This window comes from Somniosus microcephalus, chromosome 3 (assembly GCF_052327205.1).
Source record: "Somniosus microcephalus isolate GS21.2 chromosome 3, FLI_Smic_1.0, whole genome shotgun sequence".
In the NCBI taxonomy this organism is placed as follows: domain Eukaryota; kingdom Metazoa; phylum Chordata; class Chondrichthyes; order Squaliformes; family Somniosidae; genus Somniosus; species Somniosus microcephalus.
The window spans coordinates 276,313,522-276,331,149 of NC_140989.1; the positions used below are offsets into that span (position 1 = coordinate 276,313,522).

General features: G+C 45.8%; 1 protein-coding gene across 1 annotated transcript in view; it reads left to right on the top strand.

Annotated features, from left to right (window-relative positions):
* Window positions 1–17,628, top strand: part of hmcn1 (hemicentin 1) — a 757,099-nt gene that overhangs the window by 408,312 nt on the left and 331,159 nt on the right. The window contains exons 31-36 of the mRNA XM_085982583.1: window positions 3,587–3,865; window positions 5,436–5,717; window positions 6,685–6,793; window positions 8,281–8,450; window positions 9,068–9,222; window positions 10,981–11,104. Coding sequence (XP_085838709.1) covers window positions 3,587–3,865; window positions 5,436–5,717; window positions 6,685–6,793; window positions 8,281–8,450; window positions 9,068–9,222; window positions 10,981–11,104 — 1,119 coding nt within the window. The remainder of the gene's footprint in view (window positions 1–3,586; window positions 3,866–5,435; window positions 5,718–6,684; window positions 6,794–8,280; window positions 8,451–9,067; window positions 9,223–10,980; window positions 11,105–17,628) is intronic.

The following is a 17,628-nucleotide window of genomic DNA, read 5'->3' on the forward strand; positions in this document are numbered from 1 at the left end:
CAACGCCTCTCCATTGTCGTCCATCTGGGACTTCACTCCCTGCTGTTTACCTCCTCTGCTATTTGTTGCCAGGCTCTTTTGGTCTCCTGGGGAGGTCCCTTCCACCCATTAGAAGGGAAGAGGACCTCCCTGCGTGTTCTGACTCCCTCCACAAGCATATAAGTGCAGCCCTCTGTCTCAGTGCAATCATGTTTGGCACTCTTTCCAGCAGTCCAATTGTGCAGTGTGATGAACCTTCAAATACAATGTGGCCCTGGCTCCTTTAAATATCCCGGCTGAAAACACGTCATCGCTGATGTCATCAGACCCGCGCCATTTAATTGGGCCGGGTAACACGCAGACCAGCCTTAATAGGCCCCCTTAATGCAAAGTCGCTCTGAGAAGTGGCATGGAATCAGGAATGGGGTCGTGACCCACCAAGGCCACTGCCCACACCCAACCCGCCCAGGCACGGAAAATTCCGGACAATGTCTCAGTTTCGCAGAAGTGATATATCTGGACTAATACATTCATTACAGATAATGCTTTGTTGACTAAGAGCGTTTAAATATCAGATAGAAATCTGAAATAAAGAATGAAAATGCTGGAAATGATTAGCAGTTAATTGCCATCTGAAAGAGAAAGAACTCAATTCTGTGCATTTCCAATATTTTCTGTTTTTATTCCCATAAAAGCCAAATCAGTTAAGAATGAATTGAATGCTTGAAGGATATGTATAGAAATGAATTATCAAATACTCTAAGGTACACTATAGGGCTGAGTTAACAAACACATGCTACCTGTAGGGAGTCTCGCCCATATTGGAAGGTCATTGTTGTGCTATCTACAATTTCCCAACCATGAGTTTGAATAGTTAGAAAGTTGTGCGCAGTGCTACCGTAATATCCCAATATACAGTGTCAGTGGGTGATGCTTCCCACTGGTAATGCACATTTGCAAGATTAGCCCTGGTGGTTTTAGTCCTGTTAGGATTATGGGAATGATATTTGTGGAATGCATCTGGTCTGAGTTGAACAATGTAGGTTTTTTGTGGCAGATTGAATAATGTAGATTATTTTATTAGATTCAATAATCTAAGTTATCATGTTTGATGTAGATTAGTTATTAGCTTAATATACATGGTTAGTTACATTTGGAAATCAAGGAAAAATCACTTCTTTGAACAATTGTAATTAATTCAACTCCCTCGGGAAAGTGTATAAATTGAGTAGAATTAATGATGGTGAGGATTGTTGATGTCCTGTTGGAAGGTTTGGGATATGAAGGTAGGCCAAATGTTCATGTATTACTCGAATATCTGTTGGTCGTTGGACACAGATGTTCTCTGCCCTGCAGCCATCCCAGGTGAATGGATGTTTGCTGTAATATTTGACATCACAATAGGAGAGAACTATGTGACTTGCTGGATAATAACTTATCCTTTCATATACACACCCGGGTTCCAGCTGACCCTGAAGAAGTGGATTGAGCATTTCCTCTCTGACAGCTGCTAAGGGCCGAATAGCAATAAGTTTGAACATTATCTCCCCAGTTCCTAGTTAACCCCAAGCTATAGCTTAATATTCAGTACCAAATTAAATATAATTGGGCAGAAACTAGCACCATATTGGTATTCTAAAGCCGCAAGGCTTGTTGATGTAGGAAATTGACATTTCACACTGATGCAGTGGAGGGTACTATTCTGAGGTTAAGTTTAAGAACATTGTTGGAGTAGTGTAGGGAGAGATCTTTACCCAGCATTTAAGAAAAAAGACTTGCATTTATATATTGGGCCAAAAATTGCGGCCAGCAGCGTACCTCGGGTGTACAGCGCCGACTTGCGAAAAGAATACGCACCTACTTGATGATGACCCTCCTGCGTAAACTTGCACTCTGATGCAACTTGTAGGAGGGCAGCGTAATGGCCCACGGATGCCAGGGATGCAGCTTGTGCAGGAGCGTACCTGGGATCACGTGGGCCTGGTCCTCAAATCAGGAAACAGATTCTCTTTCATGCATTTAAATTACAACATTACTTCATTACTACAGCCTTTAAAATACATGCAGATTTAGCTTTTATCATGGGAATTCAATTCATTACTCAAAATTCCCACCTTGAAACAAATACTGTGCAGAAAGTTATGAAATGTAATCATTTTTTTTTTAATCTGCAGCTTTAACATATGCTAGGCTTGCTTCTCATTAAAGCTTTTAATGTTCCTGGATGTCATTTATTTTAAAAAATGCATTTTTTTTTTCATTTCGGGTATCCCCTGGCGTCTGTTTCCACCAGCCATAAAATTTCTGTACGTAATTGCTGGGCAGTTGTTGGGCAAATAGCTCAACTCTGCACCAGCATTTAGGTTTCCGGCGGCAGAGTGGATGGCCTGTCAATGCGTACGTTGACAGGCCGCAAGTTCGGGATTTAGCGCATGCGTGAGAGTACGCCATCATACCCACCGCAAAATCCAGGCCAATATCTTATCTCATCTCTCAGAAACATCCTTAAAGGCTTCATATAGAATAAATTGCTTTAAAGTACAGTGACTGTAGGGTAGGTGCAAACGCCAGCCATTTTGCACACAGTAACATACCACAAACAACAATGAGATAAATGATTAGTTAGTCTGCTCTTGGCGGTGTTGGTTGAGGGAGGAATGTTGGCCAGGGCATCAAGAGAACTGCCTACTGTTCTTCAAATGGTGCCATACAATTTTTAACATCAATCTGATCCACTGAAACAGACAGATATGACTTTGGTTCAATGTCTAACCCACCCTGTACCTAATCTTGAGAGAATTTGATGGAGATACAGGATGCAGAAATGTGAAAAGCTTTCTATTTCCCCAGTGCTCCTGCATCTCACTTAAATACAAAGGAATGAAACAACTTTTTTTAAGAAAAGAAACAAACAAAAATAATAGCACTATCAGCACAGGCCAACGCTGAACATTTGTAGACCATGAACCAACAGAGCAGCTGGCAGTGATGTAACTTGATCTGTCAGAACTGTAATCATCCAGTCATTCATTGTAGTACAGTTCATAACAAACTGGTCCACAGGGACCACTGGCATTAACAGCTGACTGATCTGACAACACATTTTGAGAGTAGCTGAAGGGACTGCTGCTGGAGCTCAGTTAACAATGCGTGGGATTCGGTCCATTCAAACAGTCCGTTTCTGATTACTCCTACCTAACCCAGGGGCACTGAAGCCCAATACCTCTGCCTCACCTAAGATCAGCTAACTCAGCACGAACAATGCACTCGACCTGAGGCCTTCCTGGTCTTTATGAATCAGTACCGTACCATGTGGTACAATTACCTGCTGAGTCATCAGGCCACATCATCATTTGTGCCAGGATTTCCCTCTTTAAACTGAATGTTCTGCTCCAATGTCACACAACTGATCAAGATCTGGTAAAACTCACCCAGTAAAACCTGATGATTCTAAATAGTGTAGGAGTAAAAGCTGAAGTATGACACTGCCCTCCTTAAGACTAGAAGACCAGTTTTCTGTTGCTGGGTATTCAGAAATTGTGGAAGATATTTCTTTTAACTTTACAATTATTAAGTTTATACTGTTTTCTTATCATTATTCCAAAAGTCTCACCAAGTATTAAAGGAGGTAACGTCACAACTGACCTGACAGTTCTGCTGAATAACCCTATGACCCTGGAATGTGAGGCTCGTGGCATTCCCCTGCCTGCTATAACATGGTACAAAGCTGATCGACCAATCATCTCCAGTCCACAAGCTACATACATAAACAGAGGGCACTTCCTTCAGATCCCTCGGGCCCATGTATCGGATGCCGGCCAATATACTTGTCGTGTCACCAGCATCGCTGGAACTGCTGAAAAGCTCTATGAGCTGGATGTGTATGGTAATAATTCTATTTTTATTTACATTTACATTTCTTTTATCTCTTTTCTCCATTTTGCAAGCTCTTATTTCCAGCTAGGAGAGCCAATAAATATTAGTTCAAATCTCCCACATCACTTAAGGTAGCTTTGGCCTGCGTGATTAGGCCAAGATGTGTGTTTGCAGATTTGGGAGTAGATTTAATGGTTCCTCTCCAACTGAATCCTGAAGTTCAACTATATGAATTGATGCTGTTTAGCCAGCCTCTCAATTGGGTATCTGCACCTCCCATTTCCAAAATTCCAACTGTGTCGAGGCATATTGTTCTCTAAGGGTAGTGGGGGAAAGAGTTGGACTTCACCAATAGTTAAACCACTGAGTGGAGAGTTGGAATGGTCTGATTTACTGTGTGCATGTTTCTTTGCTTTACTGCTTAATATACAAGACCCTGTGTGCTACTAACCTCGTTCTAATTTCTTCAGCAGCCTAACTAATCCCAAGGGGAAAAATTACAAAGTATAAAGTTTTCTTGGGGTAACAAAAACACGAGGTTTAGACCGCAGCAGGCCACTGTAATTGTATATCTGTTTATTTTAAAATTTATAGTTTAAGATAATTGATAAGCTCAATTGCAATAAATTAGAAGGTTAAATAAATTTAAGGAACATTTGTCACATTTAAGTGAAATTCAAATTTTTTAATATTATTGCTCAATGCTTTTTTCTGTTACCCCATTTTTCTTCTTCTTTCCTAAAGGTGGTGACTCATAGTGGAATATGGTTCCACAGGTGCTGGCTGCTATATAATACCTCAACCAAGTGGCCATTCTTTGTGTTTGAACCTGTGAGTAGCAGCAGGCTATTCACTAAGGGAATCCATCAGGGTCTAAGGTTGCCCTGTTCTCACCTGACATGCTCGCATAAGACAAAGAATTTGCATCTATATAGCACCTTTCCCATCCTCAACACCATCATAAAAATGATAAAATGGCCATTCATCTCATTGCTATTTTTGGGATCTCGTGTGCAAATTGGCTGCTGTGTTTGCCTACAAAAGAACAATGACTACAATTCAAAAGTAGTTTGTTGGCAGTAAAGTGTTTGGATCAACCTGAGAACGTGGACTGTGCTACATAAATGCAAGTTCTTTCTTTCAGGATGTTCCAGAGTCCATCACAGTCAATGAAATACTTTGAAGTGCAGTTGCTATATAGGCAAATACAGCAGCCAATTTGGGCACACCGAATGAGATGAGTGAGCAATTAATCTTTTTTGATGATTTTATTTGAGGAACCAATATTTGCAAAGACACTGGGAGAGCTCTCAGTTCTTCGAAGTCTAGTAATAGTCCAGTAACAATCCTATCAGAAAAAGGAACCCGGGCTGATTTTTTTAACCTCTCTCTGTAACCTGGAAGCACCAAGGTAAATTGTAACATTCCTGCTGACATCAGCTTCTTCAGCACAACTGCTTGAGTATTTAGAGTTCAGAACCATGATTACTAACTAAGCCATTAGGGAACTAACACCGTATTGCTAACAAAAGTGTGATTTTTATATTTAAAGTGACAAGTTTATTCTGATTTTTTTTCAGTTCCTCCTAACATTGAAGGAGGCCCTGATGCTCCTCACCAGAAGAAGGTCATTGTCAGTAACTCAGTGGTTCTGGAGTGTGAAGCTTCTGGCCACCCCCCTCCTGTTCTCACTTGGCTGAAGGATGGGGTACCTGTGAAAGCTAGTGACAACACCCGTGTCCTTCAGGGAGGTAGAAAGTTAGAGATTCTCAATGCAGCCGTAGCTAATGCAGGTGGATACGTGTGCGTGGCGAGCAGTATCGCCGGAGAAAGCAAAATCAAGTACACCGTAGATGTTTTGGGTAAGGGAATATAAGAATGTATGGATTAATTCTGCAATCCCACACTCCCAACAGGAAAGCCACACTCAAAGGGGTCAGAGATAGAGACAGAACACTAGCCCTGATTCTCTGTGTGAGCGTGAAAGTAACCTTACAATTATCGTCATTGCTGGGAACCTTAATATCTTGAAAATGAATGACTGACTTTATTGGAAGGTTACAGTTACACTCAGCCAGCCTGGTGCATAAAAGTGCTTTGATGTGTTCTGCCACTTCACCCAGTTAAAATGCTCCTAAGGGGTATTAATACCAGGACATGAATCAAAAAAAATATGTTCTCACACGCTACCTTTCCCACACTCATTATTCCTTGTTCCTCTTACTGTTACAAATATTTACAACATTCCGTAATTAAAATGAATGCTGAGTTGAATTCCATGTAAACTCCCCAAGCAGGACGTGAGTCTACAATAAGACTCCTTTCCGTTCATGAAACAACACTAAGTGTCATTTATGCTGTAGACCTAATTCCATCTGTTAAGTGGAAAGTCTTTCTTTCCCTTGCCCTTTGAGGACTATAGTAGCAAATTGGTGCCCAAATACAAACATTTGGCCAAATCATACCTTACTTATTATTCAGAGAATATTTTAAAAAGAGAAATGTTCTCTCTTTTTACACTCCCTCCAATTCTCCTTTTATAATCTGCATTAGATAATTATAAAGGATGGTCTCTGCAATTATTATCTGATTAGAAAATATCTACATTTTTAAAAGGCTAACGGGTGCATTACTTTAGCAGAGGTTAGAATAGATGATGAAGCTTGTTTGTTTCTCCGAGCGTGCAGATTGAACAGTATTCTGCTGCACTCAATGGAATGTAGATAGTACTCCAGAAATACATGGGAGAAAGTTGACTATTTATTGTGCACTGTGCACGTGGCTTGGATGCACCAAAACTCTCTCACTACTTTTTCTGTATTTGTACAGTGCCACCAATCATAGAAGGGGGTGATGAAGCCACAGACACCAACGTAGTTGTCCATAATCCACTGGAACTTGAGTGTAATGCAGAAGGAACTCCTCCTCCAAACATCATGTGAGACTTGACTTTAGTTTTCATTATTGTAAATGTTTGCATCACAAAATAAACGAATAGCAGTGGAGATGATGACAACCATAAAGATGGAATCTTACCACTAGAAAATCAAACGGCAACAAAGACTTTTGACATTAACATCCTTTTGTTTTGTTGCCTTCATTTCTGCTGATTTTCTGAATATTTCTGTTTACATAATGCGTACAGTTGACATCAATGGAGGTAGTGGCTTGGAGGGTTCACTGGAACTGATGATCCTCTGGGTAGCACCCTATGTGCATCAGTTTCTAGGATGGAAGGGAGGGGAAAAGTTGCGGAGACCTGTAAAGCTTGGTTTGCTCAATTGTGCATTACACTATTTCCTGGGGCCTACCAGACATGGGCAGAAGGATCCGCCCTGAAAGAGGCAGGTGCATTTAAGTGCTATGTAAATTATACAGAAGTGACATTCCGCTCATTCTCCAGGGATTCCACCAAGTAAATGCTTACCCCAAAGGCTGCCCGGGCGTTTGGGTTTGCAGGGCTGCCACTTCAGATCAGAGCATCTGTTAAGGGGCAGCCAGAAACTTCTACTAACCTCGGGTAAATAAATGTTTTAGTCCTTCAGTGCAGCAAGGTAACATTGCAGGAGCGGGGACTGCTGATAGCTGCCACCTGAGGCCTAGGATCACAGGAGGTGCTTGGCTGCTCACGGTCTACAGTAGGCTCATGGGATTGAGGTGGGTCTCTTGGCAGGTTACATCTCCAGAGCGTGTTCCTGAGCAGCCTAGTCTCTTATCTGTGTTTCCAGTCTGCTGCTGAAGAGTGGAGGCTGAACTGTCTTTTTAAAGGTTGCACAGAAGTTTCTGAGTACTGTAATTCAATTCCTGACAACGGTTAAGCTTACGTCTGTTTTACACCAATCCGCTGCACCAATGGGATTGCAAATGATCAGACTTAGGAAACCTGCGTCTAAATCCCTCTGCAGGCCACTGGCAGGCGCAAATCTTTTTTTTATAAGGGACGACATCTTGACTTGTCTGCCAAAAGGTTTCTTAGTTCTACTTTATAACAGACTGTGTGTCGAAAATGAGCTGTGCAGTTTACACTTTGGAATTCTCTACCCCAGAGGGCCGTGGATGCTCAGTCGATGAGTATATTCAAAACTAAGATCGATAGATTTTTGGGCACTGAGGGAATCAAGGGATATGGGGATCGGGCGGGAAAGTGGAGTTGATGTAGAAGATCAGTCATGATCTTATTGAATGGCGGTGCAGGCTCGAGGGGCCGTATGACCTACTCCTGCTCCTATTTCTAATGTTTGCAGAAATTAAATGCTGATGAAAATCTATACTTAAAATTCAAATGCAGGTAACAATTACTTTTTAAAATGAGTTACACATTTTCCTAGTTATGATTTTTAAGGTTATTGTTATTATTTGCATCGACAATAAACAGCTTGAAATAACATTTTTTAAAAGACTTAAATAACTGTTATTTTATTTTAGGTGGCTGAAAGACGGCCAACCGATTAAAACCATGGTTGGTATTCAGATTTCCGCCAATGGCCAGAAATTGATCGTCTCTCAAGCCCAAGTGTCTGACACCGGCAGATACCAATGTGTAGCTACAAATGAAGCAGGCAGTCAACAGCGGGAATTCAATGTCATAGTTCAGGGTAACTCTTGCATATCAAGAACAGAAATGCTTTTATTCATTTATTTTTTAACTTTATTTTAATATACTTTATACTCCTCATCTCCTTCGGGGTAAAGCATAATGGACTTAAGCCAAGATGACGGGTGATTGGAGATATCTCCATGGCCTCTGACAGTGTTGCTCTCTGCTCAATTGATAATATGAAGGAATGAAGCTAAGGTGCAACTTGAGGTCGAAACCCTGCTGATTGTTTCCTCCTTTTCAAGGGCTAACTACTGTTGGGTGCTGCAACAGATGACCCAGCCACAATCTGCTGTCTGGGTGAATCTGAGTCTGCATTTTATGAACTGTATCTGCCTTAATAATCTTAGATCAGAAGCCATGTGTTTTATTATTTCCTGTTTATCAGTTGGCATTCTCTCATTAAAGAAATAATCTACAAGGTGATTTCTTTCATTATAATGCGCCCGTTTTTTCTCCCTTTATTTCCTGTGGCTGTTCACCTGGCGCGACCAAGTCTTCTGCCTGCAAACAATTAGGATCCAGTGAGTTAGTTTTCTGCCAGGAGTTAGCAACTAAAAATTAATTTATATTTCTTTGTAAATTGAATAAACTTTTTTTTTCACATCAATGTAGTCTCACCAACAATTAGATCAACAGGACCTTCTGAAAGATCAGTAGTGGTTCATAAAACTGTAACCCTGCAGTGTGTAGCCAATGGCACTCCAAACCCTACCATTACCTGGCTCAAAGATGGACGGCCAGTAAACACAGCAAGAGGAAACATCAAGGTATGTTCGCTGAAATATGGAAGTCACATTAAGTACGTTAAAATATTTTAACTGTTGTCTAGAATCACGTGTGCCCACTTGGGCAAGGAATTAGAGGTTCCCCATGGAACTGTACCCCAAGGGACGGAAACAGCCATAGTTCCATATTTTAGCATAATAGGTACAGTAAATGCAGAATCTACATATTTTATGTTTTTGTAAACATCTCATCCGAAACACGGCACCACCGACTGTGCAGCACTGGAGTGGTAGCCTAAATTATGTGTTCACGCCCCTGGAGTGGGCATGAACCCACTACCTTCTGACTCCGAGGCCGAAGGGCTACCACTGAGCCACTGCTGACACATTGGGGGGGATTTTAACCCCCCAGGATGGGCAGAAGAGGGGTGAGGAGGGTTAAAAATCATGGGTATGGTAGCATAGTGATTATGTTACTAGACTAGTAATCCAGAGGCCTGGACTAATGATCGGGAGACATGAGTTCAAATCCCACCACGGCAGCTGGGGAATTTAAAATTAGTTAATTAAATAAATCTGGAATTTAAAAAAAGCTGGTATCAGTAATGGTGACCATGAAACTGCCGGATTGTTGTAAAAACCCAACTGGTTCACTAATGTCCTTTAGGAAAGGAAATCTGCCATCTTACCCTGGTCTATTTAAATGTCCCCAACTTAAAATGACCCTCCGCTAAAAGATCACATGATAAATATCATATAAATAAATGAGGAAGGCTTTTAGCCTATTCTAGATCATCCATCCAATTTCTCTTCAATCATTCTACTCCGAAGTCATTCTGTGTGTTGACCGCCCTTTGCATGAATAACCTTCAGTCCTAAATTTTCAGTTCACCAGTTTGTACCTGTACCAACTCTCCCTAATGTTACAGTTTAATCTTTTGGATTTACACTGTTTACCATTTCATATATCCTCTCTCCGGCCACCCGTCTGCTTTCAAGGTGAAGAGGCCAATTGGCCAATTTTAAGCTGACCCACCCGCTGGGATCGGTTGCAATGCTGCTCCCCCAGCCCCCCACCTGATTTTACCCTCCATTGAAGTCGATGGAAAGTAATATTGGGCAGGGTGTATAACCGGCGTTTCTCCCGATCCCGTGGAATTCCCGCCCAGCCAGTTAGGTGAAAATTGCCCAGCTTTTCCTCAAAATTGAGTCCTCCCATCCAAATTATAATGGCCTTTCCACTTCCTCCAAGTACTTCAGTAGAACCTATGGGGATAGTGTTAACCTAACCCGTCCGGCCGGAAACTGAGAGGATCGGGTCGGCCGCCCATTTTATACCCGATTTTGCTCTCCTTTGAAATCAATCGCCTCATCGGACAGGGTGTAAAACCCAATTCCGTCAGCCTCCCGTCGTCCGAGTTAGGTTAAAATGACCCCCATATCTTTTGCTTTGTAACTGACTGGGTGAAAGTTCGCTTTTAATGCAAAATGGGAAAATCTCTCAATTATTGATGACTCGCTAACTAAATCTCAGAAATCATACGTTCCAAAGCTTTGCATGTCTACCTGGAAGTGAGTAATCTTTTTTGTTTCCATGGCTGAGGAATGGTGGATTAGTGTGGGGTGACCTGACTGGGAGGAAGGGGGAAGAGGGGTGGGGTGGGAAGTGAAAGCATTTTAAAACCTGGGATGAGGATGTAATAGGGATCATGTTTATATGTAAATATACGTTGTATACCTAACATGCAGCATGTGTAGCTCATTCATAAAGCTTCAACATATAACGGTGTGTGTTTGTAGCTGGAGTATGCAGGTCGCATGCTGCAGATTGTGAATGCCTTGCTGGAGGATGCAGGCCGGTATTCCTGTGTAGCAACTAATGCAGCTGGAGAAGCACAGCAACACATCAGACTCAATGTACATGGTAAGAACTACTCTAACAATAAACACCAATGCTAATTTAAGAACATAAGAACATAAGAACATAAGAAATAGGAGCAGGAGTAGGCCAATCGGCCCCTCGAGCCTGCTCCGCCATTCAATAAGATCATGGCTGATCTGATCCTAACCGCCAATCCACTATCACAGAACCATCTCCTGAATCTAACAGAATTAGACACACGAAATAGGAGCAGGATCAGGCTACACGGCCCCTGGGCCCGCTCCGCTACCCACAGGGCCATGTCCGATCCGGACCTAGACTCATGTCCAAATTCCTGCCCGCTCCCCGTAACCCTTAATTCCCTTTACTTCTAGGAAACTGTCTATTTCTGTTTTAAATTTATGTAATGATGTAGCTTCTACAGCTTTTTGGGGCAGCATATTCCATGGACCTACCACCCTCTGAGTGAAGTAGTTCCTCCTCATCTCAGTTTTGAAAGAGCAGCCCCTTATTCTAAGACTATGCCCCCAAGTTCTAGTTTCACCCATCATCGGGAACATCCTCCCCGCATCCACCCGATCCAACCCCTTCACAATCTTATATGTTTCAATAAGATCGCCTCTCATTCTTCTGAACTACAATGAGTAGAGTCCCAATCTACTCAACCTCTCCACATATGTCCATCCCCTCATCCCCGGGATTAACCGAGTGAACCTTCTTTGTACTGACTCGAGAGCAAGTATGTCCTTTCTTAAGTATGGACACCAAAACTGTACGCAGTATTCCAGGTGCGGTCTCACCAATACCTTGTACAACTGAAGCAATACCTCCTTATTTTTATATTCTATCCCCCTAGCAATGAAAGCCAACATTCCATTGGCCTTCTTAATCACTTGCTGCACCTGCATACTAACCTTTTGAGTTTCGTGCACCAGGACCCCCAGATCCCTTTGTACTTCAGTACTTTCCAGTTTCTTGCCATTAGGATAATAACTTGCTCTACGATTTTTCCTGCCAAAGTGCATAACCTCACACTTTCCAGTATTGTATTCCATCTGCCAAATCTCTGCCCACTTACTTAGCCTGTCTATGTCCCCTTGCAGGTTTTTTATGTCCTCCTCACTCACTACTTTCCCTCCCATCTTAGTATCATCCGCAAACATTGATATGTTACACTCGGTCCCCTCCTCCAAATCGTTAATATAGATTGTAAAGAGTTGGGGACCCAGCACTGACCCTTGCGGAACACCACTAGTTACTGATTGCCAGTCTGAGAATGAACCATTTATCCCAACTTTCTGCCTTCTGTTAGATAGCCAATCCTCTATCCATGCCAGAATATTACCCCCAATCCCGTGATTTTTTATCTTAAGCAATAATCTTTTGTGTGGCACCTTGTCAAATGCCTTTTGGAAGTCTAAATACACTACGTCCACTGGTTCCCCTTTATCCACCTTATATGTTACTTCCTCAAAGAACTCCAGCAAATTTGTCAAACATGACTTCCCCTTCATAAAACCATGCTGACTTTGTCCTATTAAATTATGTTTATCCAAATGTCCTGTTACTGTCTCCTTAATAATGGACTCCAAAATTTTACCTACCACAGATGTTAGGCTAACCGGTCTATAGTTTCCAGCCTTCTGTCTACTGCCCTTTTTAAATAAGGGTGTTACATTAGCAGTTTTCCAGTCTGCCGGGACCATTGCCGAGTCCAGGGAGTTTTGGAAAATTATTACCAATGCATCCACAATCCCTACCGTCACTTCCCTCAAGACCCTAGGATGTAAGCCATCAGGTCCAGGTGATTTATCCGCCTTGAGTCCCATTATTTTACCGAGTACCAATTCCTTAGTGATTTTGATCGTGTTTAGCTCCTCCCCCCCTTTAGCCCCCTGTTTGTCCAGTGTTGGGATATTCTTATTGTCTGATATACCTATCAATTCATCCAATGAAAAGCGATGAGTTAAGAAAGTAACTATAGGTTTTTATTGGCTAAATAACAGAGCCCACCCTCGTGGGTGATCGGATACAACAAGGAGGAATGCCAGCCAGTCGACTACCTTTATACCTGGGCAGGTAGGTGGAGTCATGGGCGGAGTCAGCAGTGGTCAGCCCAGGTATAGCAGCATGACAAGAGGCGACCTTGTATAGTGATACAACAGTGTGAACAGTGATAACCATAGAGTAACGATATAACAGTGATAACTATAGTGTAACGATAGTGAACGATAAAAGTGGTTTACCACATTCACCCCTTGTTTAGATTTGAGTCCGGCGGGGTGAAGTGTACTTCCAGTTCTGGTATGTCAGTCTGTCCGGAGGCCTCGTAAGCCTTTCTGATCGTCGCAGCGGCGGTGTTGCATTATCCGGTGTTAATGCTGGTGTCTGCGTGGTCGGCGAAGGCTCGTGGGGTTCCGGCATGCCGTCTACCTGGTCTGGAATTGGGGGGGTGGTGGGGGGGGGGTGAAGGTGGTGTCTCCGGAGTGCCCGAGGGTGCGAGGTCTCGTAAGGAGACTGTGTCCTCCCGCCCGTCTGGGTATGCCACATAGGCGTACTGGGGGTTGGCGTGCAGGAGGTCCACCCTCTCGACCAGGGGGTCCGTTTTATGGGCCCTCACGTGCTTTCGCAGCAAGACGGGCCCCGGAGAGGTCAGCCAGGTTGGTAGCGTGGTTCCCGTAGTCGACTTCCTGGGGAAAGCAAACATTCGTTCATGGGGGGTGGCGTTGATGGCAGTGCAAAGTAGTGACCGGGTGGAATGCAGCGCTGCCGGGAGGACTTCCTGCCAGCGGGAGGTTGGGAGGCCTTAGACTTTAAGGCTAAGAGGACGGCCTTCCATACCGTCGCGTTCTCTCTTTCTACCTGGCCGTTCCCTCGGGGGTTGTAGCTGGTGGTCCTGCTTGCAGCAATACCTCTCGCTAGTAGGAACTGACGGAGTTCCTCGCTCATGAAGGAGGAGCCCCGGTCACTATGTATATAGTTTGGGAACCCGAACAAGGCGAAGAGGTCGTTCAGGCATTTAATGACCGTGGTACTGGTCATGTCTGGGCAGGGGAAGGCAAAGGGGAAACGGGAGTACTCATCAACAATGTTGAGGAAGTACACATTACGGTCAGAGGACGGGAGGGGCCCCTTAAAGTCGATGCTCAGGCGCTCGAAGGGGCGGGTGGCCTTGATCAGGCTTGCTCTGTCCGGCCTAAAGAAGTGCGGTTTGCACTCGGCACAGGTCTGGCAGTTCCTGGTCATGGTCCTGACCTCCTCGATGGAGTAGGGCAGGTTGCGGGCCTTAATGAAGTGGTAAAGTCTGGTGAACCCGGGGTGGCAGAGGTCGTTGTGGAGGGTCTGAAGTCTATCACTTTGCGCGCTGGCGCATGTAATTCGTGACAGAGCATCGGGGGGTTCGTTCAGCTTACCTGGCCGGTACAAGATATCATAATCGTAGGTGGAGAGCTCGATTCTCCACCTCAAGATCTTGTCATTCTTGATTTTGCCCCTCAGCTTGTTATTAAACATAAAAGCGACCGAACGTTGGTCGGTAAGGAGGGTAAATCGTTTGCCTGCCAGGTAGTGCCTCCAGCGTCGTACCGCCTCCACAATCGCCTGGGCCTCCTTCTCGACCGACGAGTGTCGGATCTCAGGGCCCTGTAGGGTCCTTGAGAAGAAGGCCACCGGTCTCCCCTCCTGGTTAAGGGTGGCGGCTAGGGCGAAGTCGGATGCATCGCTCTCGACTTGGAAGGGGATGGACTCATCCACTGCGTGCATAGTGGCCTTGGCAATGTCTCCCTTAATGAGGGAGAAGGCTGCGCACGCTTCCTCCGTAAGGGGGAAGGATGTGGACTTCATGAGGGGTCTGGCTTTGTCCGCATAATTGGGCACCCATTGGGCATAGTAGGCGAATAGCCCCAGGGTTCTCTTCAGTGCCTTTGGACAGTGGGGGAGGGGTAGCTCCATGAGGGGGCGCATTCTTTCGGGGTCGGGGCCGATGACTCCGTTCTCTACTACACAGCCGAGGATGGCAAGGCGCGAGGTGTTAAACACACATTTATCCTTATTGTAGGTGAGGTTCAGCCGCTGGGCCGTACGGAGGAATCTCTCCAGATTAACATCGTGGTCCTGCCGGTCGCGGCCGCAGATGGTGACGTTATCTAGATAGGGGAACGTGGCGTGCAGCCCGTTCTGGTCAACCATCCGGTCCATCTCCCTTTGGAAGACCGAAACTCCGTTGGTGACGCCGAAGGGAACCCTAAGGAAGTGGTAGAGGCGGCCGTTCGCCTCGAAGGCTGTATACTGGCGGTCCTCAGGGCGGATAGGGAGTTGGTGATAGGCCGACTTAAGGTCGATGGTGGAGAATACCCGGTACTGCGCAATCTGATTGACCATATCAGATATGCGGGGAAGTGGGTATGCATCCAGCTGGGTGTACCTGTTTATGGTCTGGCTGTAGTCGATGACCAGGCGGTTTTTATTGCCGGTCTTAACGACCACGACCTGGGCACGCCAGGGGCTGGTGCTCCCCTCGATGATGCCCTCCTTCAGGAGACGCTGCACCTCAGAGCTAATGAAAGCTCTGTCCCCGGCGCTGTACCGCCTGCTCTTGGTAGCGACGGGTTTGCAGTCGGGGGTGAGGTTAGCGAACAGGGAAGGTGGCGGGACCTTGAGGGTGGATAGGCCGCAGGTGTTACGCGGTGGGCGGTTTAAAATCTGCTGGTTGTCGACTGAGTGGGGGGAGGGGTCCGCCGTATGCTAGCGTGACGCTTTGGAGGTGGGATTGGAAGTCTAGGCCTAGTAGGACGGCAGCGCATAGCTGGGGCAGGACGAGGAGTTTAAAATTTTTATACTCCGTACCCTTAACCGACAGGGTCACAACACAGTAGCCGCTGATGTCTGTGGCGTGTGACCTCGATGCCATCGAGATCCGGTTGCGCGTTGGCAGGACAGGGAGGGAGTAGTGGCTCACCGTGTCTGGGTGGATGAAGCTCTCCGTGCTTCCGCTGTCGAACAGGCAGGTCGTGGCGTGGCCGTTTACTTTGATGTCCATCATCGACTTGGACAGGTGATGCGGGCGGGCCTGGTCCAGTGTGACGGAGGCTAGTGTATAGCTGAGCGAGTTGTTGTAGTCTGCGGTTGAGGCGGTAGTCGGGTCTAGAGGCACGGTGGCGGTCGGGCGTGGTGGGTAAAATGGCGTCTCCCACGAGGTTGGACAAAATGGCGGAGAAGATGGCTGCCCCCATAACTCACATGAGGCACTGCTGGTGTCGGTTGCCTGTATCAAAGATGGCCGCCCCCATGACTCACGTGGGGATGCTGGCCTCTGTTGCCTTGAAGGAAGATGGCCGCCCCCACAGCTCGCATGAGGCACTGCTGGCCTCTGATGATCCACCTCTGCAGGCCTTAGCGAAGTGGCCTTTCTTCGTGCAGGTTGAGCAGGTAGAGTTCCTGGCTGGGCAGCGCGACCTCGGGTGTTTCGCCTGGCCGCAGAAGAAGCAGCCGGCGGCCCGATCGCGGGGGTCCGATGTCGGAGCTGGTACCGGGGGTGGCGGTCTCGATCGGGTCCGGGATGCTGACGCTGAGGTAGGTCCCAGGGGGGTTGCTGCGGGGGGTATCGCGGTCGGGGTCGGTCCCAAGTCCCAGGGTCGCGAGTTACAGTACCTTGAGTATGCCTCGAGGTCCCGATGGGCCACCTCTAGAGAGAGAGCGAGGGCTGCAGCTTTGTCCAGGTCGAGGTCCCTTGCTTCCAGTAGTCTTTGCCGTGAGTAGTCGAACCGCAGGCCTTTCACGAAGGCATCGCGGACATTGTCTTCAGTATTTTCTGCCGCCGTTACCGCTTTAAAGTTACAGTCTCTGCCGAGTGCTTGTAGCACCCGTAAAAATTCCTCCACGGGCTCTCCTGGCTGTTGCGGGCGGGATCTTAGGAGGTGTCTGGCATACATGGAATTTACCGGGGTTTGGTACTGTCTTTTCAGCCGGTTGATGGCGTCCTCGTATGTTTTAAGGTCCCAGATGAGTGCGAATACTTTAGGGCTCACTTGGGCGTTCAGAACTCTTAGCATGGATTTCTGAGGCACGCCGGATTCTCCCAGGTAGGCTTCGAAGCAGCTCAGCCAGTGTTCGAAGTCGAGGGCTGAGTTTGCTGCCTGTGGGTTTAGATGCAGGTACGGTGGTCTGAGGGCTCGCAGCCAGGCCGGCTGCTGTGGCTGTTGTAGCTGGGCATCTGGCTGGTCGCTTGGCTGGTCGTTTGACTGCTCAGGTGTCGACATTTTAAAATTTAGCCAATAAAATTGATATACCTATCAATTCATCCAATGAAAAGCGACGAGTTAAGAAAGTAACTATAGGTTTTTATTGGCTAAATAACAGAGCCCACCCTTGTGGGTGATCGGATACAACAAGGAGGAATGCCAGCCAGTCGACTACCTTTATACCTGGGCAGGTAGGTGGAGTCATGGGCGGAGTCAGCAGTGGTCAGCCCAGGTATAGCAGCATGACAAGAGGCGACCTCGTATAGTGATACAACAGTGTGAACAGTGATAACCATAGAGTAACGATATAACAGTGATAACTATAGT